A 15,519-nucleotide genomic window follows, 5' to 3' on the forward strand; every position below is an offset into this window, starting at 1 on the left:
CCTCATAGCAAAATAACTTTGTTTTGCTGATTGATGGATAGTGACTGAATTTGTGATTTCATTGATAGGGAACTCCCAGATGAGAAAGTAGGGCAGTACTATATGATCTTAGGGAGTAGTCTAGATTTAGAGAAGTCAAGTAACTTGAGTCAATCATTCAGTCAGGAAGTAAATGAATAATTGGATTTGAGGCTGGATTTTAATCTAGCTTTTTCTGGCTGTATGGCAAGCTCTCTATGTCTGCCATATTATTGCCTGTCACTGTGGATATATTTCTTTAAACTTTTTATTTTTCTTTTCCTTTTTTTTTCCTGAGGCAATTGGGGTTAAGTGACTTGTTCAGGGTCACACAGCTTGGAAGTATGTCTGAGACCAGATTTTAACTCATGTCATCCTGACTTCAGGATTGGTGCTCTATCCATGTATCACCTAGCTGCCTCTAAACTTTTTCTTAATATATATTTTAGCAGTATTTTTACATTTTTTGCATTCATTTTTTAAAATAAAATTTTTTTAAGCATGACAGCATTTAAGAATTGACTATGCCTATATTTATGTGAAATGTGAAATGATAATTCACTTATGCGAAATGATAATCTCATGTATAGCCAATACTAGCTTATTTTTCTTTGTCTCCAGTCTAAGGCAGCATTTCGTCATTAAGTTCTAAAATTACAACCTTTCAGTCATTTAGCTTTGAATCCCTACTTTATTTTATTAAGTATCATTTATTAAGTAAATTAGAGAAAACTTTTCCCATAACATTCTCTGTCTCTCTCTATCTCTATCTGTCTATGTCTCTTCCCCTCCTGTCTCCCCTCCTATTCTCTTTTTTTCCGTTCTTTTTCTCTCCTTTTCATTCTTCCTCCCCATCTACTCTCACAATAAGAGGTGCAAAACATGATCTAAAATAAAGCTTATGCTAGGCCAGGAGAGATGAACTCTAGTACCTGCTCTACTACTAGATATGTTTGACTTTGGGAGCTTCTTTGAGTTTGTTTTCTGATAAGTAAAATGAAAGTGTTGACTTTTCTAAGATCCCTTTGTAATGCTAAAATATTAAAACTATACTATAAGGTTTCACTAACAGAAAAATTAAATGAAATTATGTGAATAGCCATTGGAAAGACCGGACTATTATTTGTTTCCATGTTGTTGTTTTTTCATATTCTGTTGTAACATAAAGTCCTATTTTTGAACCTTATAAGCTTACCAATTGGAACAGAAATTGTTTATTTTTAAAACTATAATCAATCAGAAATACATAATCCAATTCATTTTTTATTTTGCAGGTAAAAAAATAGAGAATTCACAGAATTTAAATTCATCAGACCCCAGACAAATTCAGGAAAATAAAGGATATTTAAAGAAAGAAAATGAAGGGCCAACTGTAAGATTTCTTAATTATTTTATCAGATTGGTATTTCTTTGGAAATTATAATTTGAAATTACGAATTAAAATAAATAATAGCAGTATTGTACATGTCAGTATTTCCCCTATCTCCAGTTCTCTGACTTTTGACTGGTAGGAAGTTACCCCAAAATACCAAATGTGGGGTTATTTCTAACTTCTAATTTTTTAGGTAGGAAAGAAGGCAGATATAATTTTATAGGTAAGTTAGAAATTTTGAGAATTAAATCAGATCAAAATTTAAGAAAAAACTTTGAAAACTAGCTTTTTACTACCTTAAAGAGTTAGTTGTATTTAAAAAACTGCCATCACTCCTTATAGGCATAAGTCATTATCACTTAATTTGAGTGAATAAATAAATAATTATTATTATTATGTACTTCTATTCTAATTTTGGCAGTTGGTGGCTTTTTTTAATCATAATAATGTGCCTTTAAAGACAGTTTTTTCCCCTACTGTTTTAATGCCTAGGGCATATTATAAGCCTCCAAAAATATAAATAGTTTATTTTCTTTTTGATAATTTAATCAGTCCAAATGGATCAGATCTTCCTCTAAATTAGGAATTCTTATGTAATTTTAATTTATTAAGTCTATAAAGCACTAAACTTTTAATTGTTAATCCTTCCTTGTTGGGGGTCAGAGAAACCCATTCCTTTGACCTTGTTCCTAATTTCTAGCATACATCATTTATTTTCCACTTTTCATGTGAAAGAATTTTCAGTCTTGGTTCTTCCACAAATGAGCTATGCTTTTGAGATTGAGCCATTAAACCTTTCTTAGCTTCAATTTTTTAATTTGTAAAAGGGAATTTATTTGATTAGGTAATTGTCAAAGGTATTTTTGGATTCTAAATCTGGAAGCCAAAAATATTCTAGCTTATGCTACTCCAGAGAGGCAAACACTGATTAGATATTATATTACTGGTTACATATTATATTTTTCTGCATATATACTTTTTTTTAAAAAAATAAAAATAGCTTTTTGATTTTCAAAATGCATGCAAAGATAGTTTTCAACATTCACCCTCACAAAATCTTGCGTTCCAAATTTTTCTTCCTCCTCCCCTTTTCCTCCCCTTGACAACAAGTAATCCAGTTTAGGTTAAACATGTGCAATTTTTCTAAACATATTTTCACATTTATCATGCTGCATGAGAAAAATCAGATCAAAAGGAGAAAAAATGAGAAAGAAAAAAATAAGCAATCAAACAACAACAAAAAAGGTGAAAATACTGTGTTGTGATCCACATTCAGTCCCCATAATCCTCTCTCTAGATGCGGATGTCTCTTTTCATCACAAGTCTATTAGAATTGGTCTGAACCATCTCATTGTTGAAAAGAGCCAAGTCCATCACAGTTGGTCATCATATAAGCTTGTTGTTGCCATATATAATGTTTTCTTCGTTCTACTTCACTTAGCATCATTTCATGTAAGAGAGTCTCTTCAGGCCTTTCTGAAATCAGCCTGCTGATTATTTCTTAGAGAACAATATATTCCATTATATTCATATACCATATCTTTTTCAGCCATTCCCCAACTGATGGGCATCCACTCAGTTTCCAGTTCCTTCTACATATATACTTAAATGAATTAATAGAAATTTATAATGAATTATGGGTAATTTTATATTTCTCATTAGTAGGTCAGTTTAATCCACTTTCATACATTGAAATTAAATTTTTGAGTAATTGATAATTTCTTCATGGAAATGTATAAATATTTAACATAGATGCAGAATATTATGACATTCTTTTTACTTTTCTAGTTGGCTGTATTTTGTTGTGCTTTAAAAAATGTATACCAGCAAATTCTGTGTTCTCTTTAAAATGAAAAATGACTAGTAGTAAACAAATGCAACATGATATCTCTTTGTCTGAAGATTTTAGTACGAAGAAGCAGCAGCCCAGCTGAAATAGATTTAAAAGATGATTTACAGCAAACAGAAGGAAAATGTAGAGAGAGACAAAAGAGTAAGTTCAAGGAACTTGAATTGTTATTTTGATCCTCTGCAAAAACTATATACATTCATACATACATACAAACATATAGATGTCCTTTTTTTTTTTTTTTTTCCCTTCATTTCTCATTACAATAATACCTGTCTTTTTTATTTTAAAGGGGTACTTTCAAGCCATGGTTTTTTTTTTAGCTAACTCTAAATTTGTATTGTAACAATTCCTTAGGAAAGGATTAGTAGAATAAATTATATTGTCTGATGACTATAGCCAAATGAAGGAAAAAATGGAATCCTTTCCATAGCATTTAATTTCTTTAGTTCTCAAATAAATGCTACAAACTTTTCATAAGCAGAAAATATTATAAAGCTCAATAAATATAAAATTCAATAAAATATTTAAAAAGAAAAATTCATTTGGAAAAGTAAAAAAGATAGATTTTTGAAAACATAGTAGGAACAATTGGAAAAATGATAGTAATAGCCTTCTTATCCTTTCTTTGGATCTCTCTCCCTAATCATTCAGAATAACCTATGAACAATAAGAAACATACCTGTCACAAAGCTTACCAGATAGCCATAGGAAATTGCATAAATCCATATTCAGATATTCACAAAGAGGCTAGTATGAGAAATTAGATCTAATTTTAATAATTTAGACCATCTGATTTTCCATGACACTTTTTAATTCTTCTTTGGTTGAAATCATTACAGTAAGTTTGGTGGACTGCTAGAGGGAAACAGTGAAAAGTAGCAATCAATGAGACAATTACAAAAGGGAAATAGAAAGCATTTCAATCTGATACCATTTTGCATTGAGGCTACAAGCCCTATATACTTTAGTAGCCTCTGGAAAATGTCACTGTTTTGCAGTCCAATACATATTCATAGTGATGATCTTGGATCATCAACTAAAAGTTAAGTTTTGGTCAATATGTTGTTTAATAATCTAGGGATGTATGTTTTACAAATATTTCCATTAAATTAATCATTACAAATAATTTAATTGTCAAGTGCCTAAGAGCCCAGTTATTTGGAAAATTCACTTGTAGAATACCTTAATGCACTTTTTTTGAGTTTAATGAAATTACTATACTGGTCTGAACAGGAATGAAAAACCTTCAAGAAAGAGCAGGTATGGCTCAATGAGCAAGTACCATAGAAAGATAAATCATTACACTGTATGCTTTCAGTTGAGCAAAGTGCCTCAATATGACTTTAAAAGTCCTCTTCTGGCAGATTCCTAAAAAAGATCATGACATAGAAATTGTCACTCCATGAAATTCTTTGTCTATATCTTTATGTGTTTCTTATTCTCCCTTTTCTGTAAATTTCCATTAATAGTTAACAGTATAGAACAAAAATATTTGTGTTGCATTTATTAAGCTTTTTTTTTTTTGTTTCTTAATAGTGTTTTTTAAAAAAAATTTTAAGAAAAAAATCTAAGTTTTGCCTTTTCAATGTTGCTCATAATTAACACTAACTTTGTTCTTTTTCTGTGAATTCATTTTGCTTTTGTTCACAAAATTTGGCCATCAATTTAAAAAGATTCTTTATTAAAGCAGATATAAAAGTAATGTAAACATGCAGTGGCTTTTGATTATCTTAGCTAAACAAACTTCATGCAAATGCAAAAAGCATAAAAAGTTCTTAGAAAATAAAATAAGAATTATTTTAAAAATGTAACATTTGACTATTTGTCTGAATTGTCTGTAGGTTATATATTCTTCTAGCTTAATTTATGACTTGAAGACTTTGGTTAACATAATTAAAGTCCTTTAAAGAGATTTCTGAAACTTTTTGTGTTATATCTGAAGGATTCAGACACTAGTCCGTCTTTGAATGTAGACATTTAGGTTTTGCTATACTCTGTGTTCTTATCAGTATCTGATTAGGTGTTTTCTGGGTTCACCCTAAATGCATCTTGTTTGCATGTTCTTATTTTGTTCTAGATGGATGCTCACAGATTAGCTTTTCAGTTTAATTGTAGTTTTGAAAATAAACCTTCCAGTTATTTATTCTCTGTATCTTTTAACATCTCTGATTGTCATAGGTGAAAGTGTTAGCAGTGACACATCTCTTGGCTATAATAATGAGGTGGAGATAACAATGAATCCATGGCATCCATTTGAGGAAGATCAAGAACTGAATACACCAACTGATGTTGCTGTTGATTCAGATGCTAGACACTGGTTACAGTTGAGCCCCACAGATGCTTCAAACTTAACAGGTAAAAATTATTTTGCCATAAACACAATTACTTTAAAGGAAGCAGGGTTTCATATGTGGTATCTCATAGTTTCATCTTTACTTACCCCGCTTCTCTCCCAATTTTTAAGTGGTTAATAACAATCTAAGTATTTAAAATTAAGTTCCTTAGTGCCAATTCAGCACTTCATATGAGAAAATAGTTTAAAGACTTCAGAAGTCATCTAGCATAAACTCACCCAGAAACAAATCTCTATGTTATAAGCTCTGATTGTTTCAGCTCTTAGTCTTATCTTCTATACTGTATGCCATTTGAGAGAAGGGACAGTTTCTTATACTTCGTTTTTTTAAAAATTAATTTTATTATTATAACTTTTTTTTTTTTTGGCAGTACATATGCATGAGTAATTTTTTATGACATTATTCCTTGCACTCACTTCTATTCCGAATTTTCCCCTTCTTCCCTCCAACCCCTCCCCTAGATGGCAGGCAGTCCCATACATGTTAAATGTGTTATAGTTTATACTTCATTTTTAAGTTATTTTGTTGTTACCACTGAAGAACTGTTGATTGTTTTTATAGTAAACATTCATTAAATATTTCTTGAAATCAACAAGTTGATTCAGTTGTATTATTCTTAGTAGTAGGCAAAAACATTTTACTAGATTGAGTTCAATATTCTAACCTGTTCTAACAAGGTTTAACCTTTTTGATCTTGATTCTGACACCTGTGCATTTAGGAATACTGATTAGCTAGAAGATACCCAGAGCAGGGCAGTGAGGATGGCCAAAGTTCCTGAGGTTTGATCAACAGAGCTAGTGCTAAATCTGAGGAAGTCCTGGGTGAGACACAATAGGTATCTTAAATATTTGAAGGGATTCCCTACAGCCAAGAGCTTAGACTTGTTCTCTTTGATCCTTGCCTTTTCAAACCCTGGGACTCATTTCTGCAGCCTCCCAGGAATCCCAGGGAGTCTATCCCACAGCTTTTAGGGTCCTTATCTTTTCTCCTTTTACAAAGGGACTTTGATGTAAATGTTCCTTCCAATACTGTAATCTCTTCAGATTTTGTGGTCTTCGCATTCTGCTAATGGTACAGTGTAGAGCTTCTTCCTCAAGAAGGGAAGGCCTGAACTCAGTAATAGTCTCAGATGCTTCCTTGCTACAGAACCCAGGTCGAGTCACTTAAGCATTGTCTGCCTTAGTTTCCCCAATTGTAAAATGGAGATAATAATAGCACCTATTCTCCAGCATCCACTATGTGGGTAAAATGAGATAATATTTATAAAACACCTTATAAACCTTAAGGACTTTATACATGTTAGGAAGTTAAATGGCACGGTGGAGAGACTGCTGCGTCTGGAAGCCAGGAAGACCTTAGTTCAAACCCAGGCTCGGATACTTAATAGCTATGTGACCCTGGGCAAGTCATTTAGCTTTTAGAGCTTCAATTTCCTTATCTATTTAAAAAAAATGCTAGTAATAACATCTACCTCCTAAAGTTGCTATGAGGATCAAATGAAATAATTATTTGTAAAGTGCCTAGCATGTACCAAGCAATTAATAGATAGTTCTTTCTTTCCATTGCCTTTTAAGAAGGAGTGGAGAATTTTTTTTCTTCCATTCTTCAAGTTGACTTCATAAGTATTTGTTGTAAACAGAGCATTTCAATATAATATCAATGAAATTTAGTAGGAAAAGCTTCATTCCCTTTCTACTTTAGTCACATTTCAACCAGGGCCATCTCCAGTCATCCTGATCTATAACTGGCCACTGAACCCAGATGGTTTTGGAGGAAAAAGTGAGGCAAGTAATCTTGCAGAGCTCTCCCTCACTTAAATCCAGTTCACTTGCATGTCATGGCATCACCTTCTCAGTGTCATGGTCCTCTTCGAGGACAAACAACAACTTTAATAGACAAAAAATTATACTCTTGCTTTTCCAATCATCCATAGGTGTGACTTTGTACCTATCTCCTAAACTCTGACTTGTTTCTGTTTGACCATGCCTCTTCTTTCTTTCTTTCTTTCTTTCTTTCTTTCTTTCTTTCTTTCTTTCTTTCTTTCTTTCTTTCTTTCTTTCTTTCTTTCTTTCTTTCTTTCTTTCTTTCTTTCTTTCTTTCTTTCTTTCTTTCTTTCTTTCTTTCTTTCTTTTTCTTTCTTTCTTTCTTTCTTTCTTTCTTTCTTTCTTTCTTTCTTTCTTTCTTTCTTTCTTTCTCTCTTTCTCTCTTTCTCTCTTTCTCTCTTTCTCTCTTTCTCTCTTTCTCTCTTTCTCTCTTTCTCTCTTTCTCTCTTTCCTCTCTTTCTCTCTTTCTCTCTTTCTCTCTTTCTCTCTTTCTCTCTTTCTCTCTTTCTCTCTCTCTTTCTTTCTCTCTTTTCTTTCTTCTTTCTTTCTTTCTTTCTTTCTTTCTTTCTTTCTTTCTTTCTTTCTTTCTTTCTTTCTTTCTTTCTTTCTTTCTTTCTTTCTTTCTTTCTTTCTTTCTTTCTTTCTTTCTTTCTTTCTTTCTTTCTTTCTTTCTTTCTTTCTTTCTTTCTTTCTTTCTTTGTCGTCTATAATGTCTTTTTTATTTTATTTTTATTTTATCAGTTTTTTTTATTTACCAGATATATGCATGGGTAATTTTTACAACATTGACAATTGCCAAACCTTTTGTTCTAATTTTTCTCCTCCCCCCCTCCCCCAGATGGCAGGTTGACCAATACATGTTAAATATGTTAGAGTATAAATTAAATACAATATATGTATACATGACCAAACAGTTGTTTTGCTGTACAAAAAGAATGGGATTTTGAAATAGTGTACAATTAGCCTGTGAAGGAAATCAAAAATGCAGATGGACAAAAATAGAGGGATTGGGAATTCTATGTAGTGGTTCATAGTCATCTCCCAGAGTTCTTTCCCTGGCTGTAGCTGGTTTAGTTCATTACTGCTCTATTGGAACTGATTTGATTCATCTCATTGTTGAAGATGGCCAAGTCCATCAGAATTGATCATCATATAGTATTGTTGTTGAAGTATATAATGATCTCCTGATCCTACTCATTTCACTCAGCATCAATTCATGTAAGTCTCTTCAGGCCTTTCTGAAATTATCCTGCTGGTCATTTCTTACAGAACAATAATATTCCATAATATTTATATACTACAATTTATTCAGCCCTTCTCCAATTGATGGGCATCCACTCAGTTTCCAGTTTCTGGCCACCACAAAGAGAGCTGCCACAAACATTCTTGCACATACAAGTCTCTTTCCCTTCTTTAAGATCTCTTTGGGATACAAGCCCAGTAGCAACACTGCTGGGTCAAAGGGTATGCACAGTTTGATAACTTTTTGAGCATAGTTCCAGATTGCTCTCCAGAATGGCTGGATGTATTCACAATTCCACCAACAATGTATCAGTGTCCCTGTTTTCCCAGATCCCCTCCAATATTCTGCATTACCATTCTCTGTCATTCTAGCCAATCTGACAGGTGTGTAGTGGTATCTCAGAGTTGTCTTAATTTGCATTTCTCTAATTAATAATGACTTGGAGCATCTTTTCATATGACTAGAAATAGTTTCAATTTCTTCATCTGAGAATTGTCTGTTCATATTCTTTGACCATTTATCAATTGGAGATTGGCTTGATTTCTTATAAATTAGAGTCAATTCCCTATATATTTTGGAAATGAGGCCTTTGGCTGAACCTTTGACTGTAAAAATGTTTTCCCAGTTTATTGTTTCCCTTCTAATCTTATCTGCATTAGTTTTGTTTGTACAAAAATTTTTCAATTTGATATAATCAAAGTTTTCAACTTTGTGATTAATAATGATCTCTAGTTCTTCTTTGGATATAAATTCATTCCTCTTCCACATGACCATACCTCTTTTAAACTTCTTCTTTGTCCTCATCTTAATCTGTAATCCTTCTACCATTGAGTACTTTTTTCAGGCCATTGTCCCTGGTCTGTCTTCACTTTACTCTCAGTTCTACATTTTCAAATATTGTCCTCTTATCCTGTCACCATTCATGCTTTATTAAGCTCCAAAGCTACATTGCTCCCACTGTCCACCTCCTCAACTACTTATGAGCTGCTGAACAGCTGTAGGAAGGCATACAATTTAGGCGCCTACATCCACTAAATTTAAATAAAATATTTTGTTATCTAACTTTAGTTGGTCATAGCAGTGACTCATTCCCCACAAAGGCTATTCTAAACTTTATAGTTTAGCCTCATCCGTCTTCTCACCCGCTCAGTTATTTATCCAGATGCCTTCCAGGTCTACATAGCCAGCCTATTCTCAGTCCTGAACCCTAGTCCTGCATTACCCACTATCTAGTGGTTATTTAAAATTGAATGTCTCATAGACATTTCAAATTCAAAATTCCCAAATCAGAGTTCGAAATTAGTTTACTTTACATCTATTTGCAATTTCCACTGTTCTGTGATATCTAGTTCCATAATTTTCACGTCTGTCATTTCCCTTCACTCACTCTAAAGTCCAACTTCTCATTATTATTATCATCATTAATATGCCAGAACGTCCTTGTTGCATTTTACCTGGTTTTTATGTCTTCCCTGCACTTCATTCTATAGTTCTAAGACTGATTTTCCTAAAATATCTCTGATTCTATATTCCTGTTTTCCTCAAATGGATAATTAACAAAGTCTAAATAAACTCCTTTGCCCAGCATTCAGGTTCTCCAAATTGACCCTTGTCTTCCATTCTAGCTTTTTACTCATACTCCTCTTTATAAACAACTACCAAATTAGACAATATTCTTCTTGAACATGTCATTTCTGGAACTTTGCTTATACTATTCTCTTTGCTAAAATCTGCTATCTTCTTTGATTCTTCCCAAGCTTTTTATTTAAAGCCCAACTGAAATGTCATTTTCTTCACATCATTTTTTTCCCTTTACATTTATAAGTGTAAATCTTTCTTTCTTTTGAATTAATAGAGCAATTTTTAAAACCTCTCCATAATGTACTTTCTCTCATATCATGGATATTTGTCTTCTATCCTTTTCTCTCCTCTTAGAAAATAGAGCCAGGCACAACAAATAGCACCGTGGGTATATCAGTGTATAAAACAAGTATACAAATCAAACATTTACAAAACAGCACCAAAAAGACTATATTGAAAATAATAGATATTCAATAACTATTTGTTGAATGAATAAAAGAAGATTCTGAGATTTTAAGAATGTTTGAGTTATGAAATGGGAGTGTTTTCTAAAATTATTGATACATATCATAACCCAGTCTTGTCTTTGTGAATCTTCTCCATTTTTCTCCCAAAGTTCATATAGAGAGTCAGTCTGTTGTGCTGGAGGCTTCTCTTCCTTTCTTTTAACAAATCATTTAAATTTCTTAAACTTGGCTTTTTCATCTTTAAAAAGAGTTAATAATAACTCTAGTTCCTACCTTCTTGCATTGTTATAAGCCTTAAATGCTCTTGGCAAACTTTGAAGTACTGTATAAATGTCAATTATTATTAAAAACAACAATAGGAAGGAAGACAGAATAAGAGAATTTTTAAATTGAAAAGGATCTTAGAAGAACATTTAAGTCTCAACCATACCTCCTAGATTCCCCCTAAAGGAACCAATAAATTTTCAATTTCTCCTTCAAGACCTCTGAAGAGGGGGAATCTACTAACAGTGTAAGCATCCTATTCTGTTTATAGGTAACTGTACTTGTTAGCAAGCTTTTCCTGACATTTAACTTAAATTTCCCACTTTGTAACATATGATTACTTCCTCTTTCTAACATTTGATTATTGCTAACCAATCATAGCAATTCAAATTCACTATCTTCCATTCCTTCAATTAGTTCCTTCAACTGATTCTTGCTTGGTATGGACTCAAGGCCTTCACCATTTTGATCGCCCTCATCTGGATATTTATTATTTGTCCAGAATGGAATTCTTAAACATTTTCCACACATCTTTTGTCTAAGAAATTTTTATGTTACCCTGGGTATATAAGTGTATAAAACAGATAAACAAATCAAACATTTACTGATAATAAATCATAATTTTGCAACTCCCATATTTAGTAAAAGACCATATATGGGATTGCCACCCATAATTTAAGAAGCTGGGCTCTACATATTGAATGACCAGGGCACAGTACAGTGAGAGTGGCAGTTCCTTATTTCTAGAAGCTGTGCTTCCTTTCATGCAGAACAAGATGTTAGTAATTAGATTTGTTATCACACTTATAATGGGTTGCAGTTGATTAAAACCCTAGTTGTTTTTCAGACTATTTTCTTAATCTTGTTTTTGTAACAAATCAAGGCATATTTATTAAACACTTACATATGCATATACTGTGCTAAGTATTGAGAATATAAAAGCAAAAGAGTAAAACAGTCATTGACCTTGAGGAGCTTATAACCTAATGAAATGCTTGTAAAATTGACATTAAATCTAAATCTAAGACATTGAATTTATTCCTATTAAATTTTGTCTTGAGATGTGAGAGAATGTAGTACAATAGTATGGTATCTGTGTATGTGTCATGCCCCTGACAAATACTAACTCTGTGACCCTGGACACATCCCTTCCTCAACTTTTTAGTGCCCCATAGCAGCTCTTTTAAAACCCTGAGTTGTGGAAAAGTTTCTGAATGACACTGGTGGAAAAAATATTCCACTGTAGCTTCCCATTCTAATAAAATCACAGATGTGATCCTCTGCCCTCTCACTCCCCTTGTCCCCTAATTAAATTATCACTCCAAACTTGACCTAGTCTTCTATATTCTCTCTAGATCCCGAGTATATTAATTATATCTGCAGATTTGTTAAGCATACAATCTATATCTTTGTCCAAATCATTTCTAAAATAATAAACTGCATGGGAGTAAGTAAAGATCCATGGGGACCTTTGCAGGTGATTTCCTTATAATGTGACTTTGAGCTATTAATGACATTTGAGACTGGCCATTCAATCTGTCTTGTATTTAGTTATTTAATTCTCATTTTTCTACTGTTATAAGAAAAAGAATGTCATGGATTACTTCATTAAATAATTTATTAATAGCTAGGGAAGATTAATATTTAGTATTTTCCTATTTCACAGTCTAGTAACCCTCTAAAAATAGAAAATAAGATTAATTTCGCTTGAGGAAGCCATTCTGACTTTTGTGATTGCTTCTTCCTTTTCTAGATGCTTGCAGATCTTTAACAATCTGTTTTCTAATTTGGCCAGGAACAGAAGTCAAGCTTATCAACTTAAAATTATTCTGTCCCTCCCCCCCAAAATAAAACTCCCACAGCAACATTTTTTTCTCCAGTCTTTTTCTATCTCACCATTCACTGTGATCTTTCAGATATCACTGACAGAGGCCTAACAGTCACATTGTAGGCCATTAAACATTTATTAAGAGCCTATTATGTGCCAGGCACTGTGCTAAACATTGGAATTATTTCTGTCTAAGGATATTGTTTATCTGGGACAGAGTACTTGAATTGGTCAGAGATAGCTTGATGATTTCTTATTACCACGTTACTTCTTTGGACTATAAAATTCCTGTTAACTATTAATATTGTTCATGTTCCGATATAGAGATCATTATCTTGTTGCAGGAAAAAAGAGAAAAATAAGAACTGAGCAGCTTTGTTTCTTCTTTGATCAGTTATCACCTTTCTTACTACTCACACAATCACTGCTTTAAAATTTAGTATCTCCCTATTGCCTTTGGAAAAAATTACAAATAAATAAATCTTTTACAAGTTGAGTGCCCTCTTGCTCTATCTCACTCTCTTATTTTCTCTCCCTCGCAAAACCTTGTGTTCCAAAAATTTTTTTTCTCCCTTCTCCAACCCCCATCAGCAATGATCCAATATATGTTAAACACCTGCATTTCTTCTATACATATTTCTACAATTATCATGCTGCACAAGAAAAGTTAGATCAAAAAGGGGAAAAAAAAGCAAGCAAACAATAACAAAAAGGTGAAAATAACTATGTTGTGATCTACATTCAGTCCCTTTAGTCCTTTTTCTGCATGTAGATACTCTCTCCAACACAAGTCTATTGGAATTGGCCTGAATCATTTCATTGTTGAAAAGAGCCACATCCATCAAAATTGATCATCTTGTTGTAATCTTGTTGCCATGTATAATGATCTCATCATTTTGCTCACTTCACTTAATATCAACTCCAGGCTTCTCTATTCATCTTGCTGGCCATTTCTTACAGAACAATAATATTCCATAACATTCAAATAACATAACTTATTCAGCCATTTCCCACTTGACAGGCATTCACTCAGTTTCCAGATCCTGCCACTACAAAAAGGGATGCTACAAACAATTTTGCACATATAAGTCCTCTTTTCTTTTTTATGATCTTTTTGGGATGCAGACCCAAAAGCCACACTACACTGCTGGATCAAAGGATATGTATAATTTTATAGCCCACTAGGCATAGTTCTAAATTATTCTCCAGAATGGTTGGATCAGTTCACAATTCCAACAAAGTATTAGTGTCCCATACATTCTTTTTCTTTTTTTCCTGAGGCAATTGAAGTTAAGTGCCCAGGGTCACACAGCCAGGAAGTGTTAAGTATCTGAGGCCAAATTTGAACTCAGATCCTACTGACTTCAGGGGTAGTGCTCTATATACTACACAAACTTGCTGACTCCCATACAGTCTTTTTTGTATATCACATTTGTGTAATTCTGGCAGATATATAAACATTGTACACAACTTTGATGAATGACCAGTTTATCTTGGTTTCCATAATTAATAAAAATTCAATTCAGTTGAAAATTTATTAGGCCTCTGCTATATGCTAGGAACTGTGCTAAGTGCTGAAGATGCACAAATATGCAAAAGGCAGTTCTTGCCCTCAAGGAGCTTACATTCTAAAGGGGAAATTAACAGGCAAACTCATTTTTACAAAGCAAATATCCAGGATAAATAAGAAATAATTAACAGAGGAAAAGCCCTGGAATTAAGAGAAATTTAAAAAGGCTCCTTACAGAAAATGGGATTTTAGTTAGGACTTAAAAGGAAGATAACAAGGTTGATAGTTAGAGCAGTGAAAGGAGAGTGCTCCAGTCTTGGGAGATTTCCAGCCAAAGGAAATGCCTGGTGTCATTGTTTGTAAAACAGTTAGGTGGTCAGTGAATCAAAGAATATGTTTTGGGGACTGAAGTATAAGAAGATTGGAAAGGTAAGAGGAGTCTAGGTTATGATGAGTTTTGAATGTCACACAGGATACTTTATATTTACTCTAGAAGGTGATAAGAAACCTCTGGAGTTTATTGACTAGGGTCACAGAAAAAATCACTTTTATGGTTGAATAGAAAATTGTTTGAAGTAGGGAAAGACTAGAGGCAGGGTGATCTTCCAGCAGGGTATTGAAGTGTTAGGTATGAAGTGTTAGGGGCTTACATTAGAGACATGGAAGTGTTAGAACAGACTAGGGTTGTATTTGAGAGATATTATGAAGGTGAAATCAGTAGGTCTTGGAACAGCTTATATGCGAGAAGGTGAGCAAGATAATGAAGAATTCAGGATGACCTCTAGGTAGTGAGACTAAGGATCTGGGAAGATGGTACTTCCCCCTATAGAAGGAGGGAAGATAAGAGGTGGAGAAGGTTTAGGAGCTAAGATTAATAAGCTTTGTTTTGTACATATTAAGATATCTATTGGACATTGAAGGCAGTTGCAGATGTGAGATTAGAGATCAGGAGACAGAATGGGTAGAAAAGATGGATTTGAGAGTCATCTGCATAATTATGATAAATCCATGAGTACTAAGGAGATCACCAAGAGAAGCAGTCTAGAGGAAGAAGATAAAAGGAAACAGGACAGAACTCTGAGGGGCACTTATAGTAAGAGGGCATTATTTGTTGGAAGATCCAACAAAGGAGATAGACAAGGATAGATAGGTAGAAAGAAACCAGGAGACAGTGGTGTACCAAAAATTTAGAGAGAAGAGAGTTTC

General features: G+C 33.2%; 1 protein-coding gene across 1 annotated transcript in view; it reads left to right on the forward strand.

The window, feature by feature from the left end:
* The window catches only part of RALGAPA2 (Ral GTPase activating protein catalytic subunit alpha 2), a 387,908-nt gene that overhangs the window by 119,891 nt on the left and 252,498 nt on the right, over positions 1–15,519 (forward strand). Inside the window, 3 exon segments of the mRNA XM_074287744.1 lie at positions 1,293–1,390; positions 3,293–3,383; positions 5,421–5,597. Coding sequence (XP_074143845.1) covers positions 1,293–1,390; positions 3,293–3,383; positions 5,421–5,597 — 366 coding nt within the window.

The sequence above is a fragment of the Sminthopsis crassicaudata genome, chromosome 2 (genome assembly GCF_048593235.1).
Source record: "Sminthopsis crassicaudata isolate SCR6 chromosome 2, ASM4859323v1, whole genome shotgun sequence".
NCBI classification, from domain to species: domain Eukaryota; kingdom Metazoa; phylum Chordata; class Mammalia; order Dasyuromorphia; family Dasyuridae; genus Sminthopsis; species Sminthopsis crassicaudata.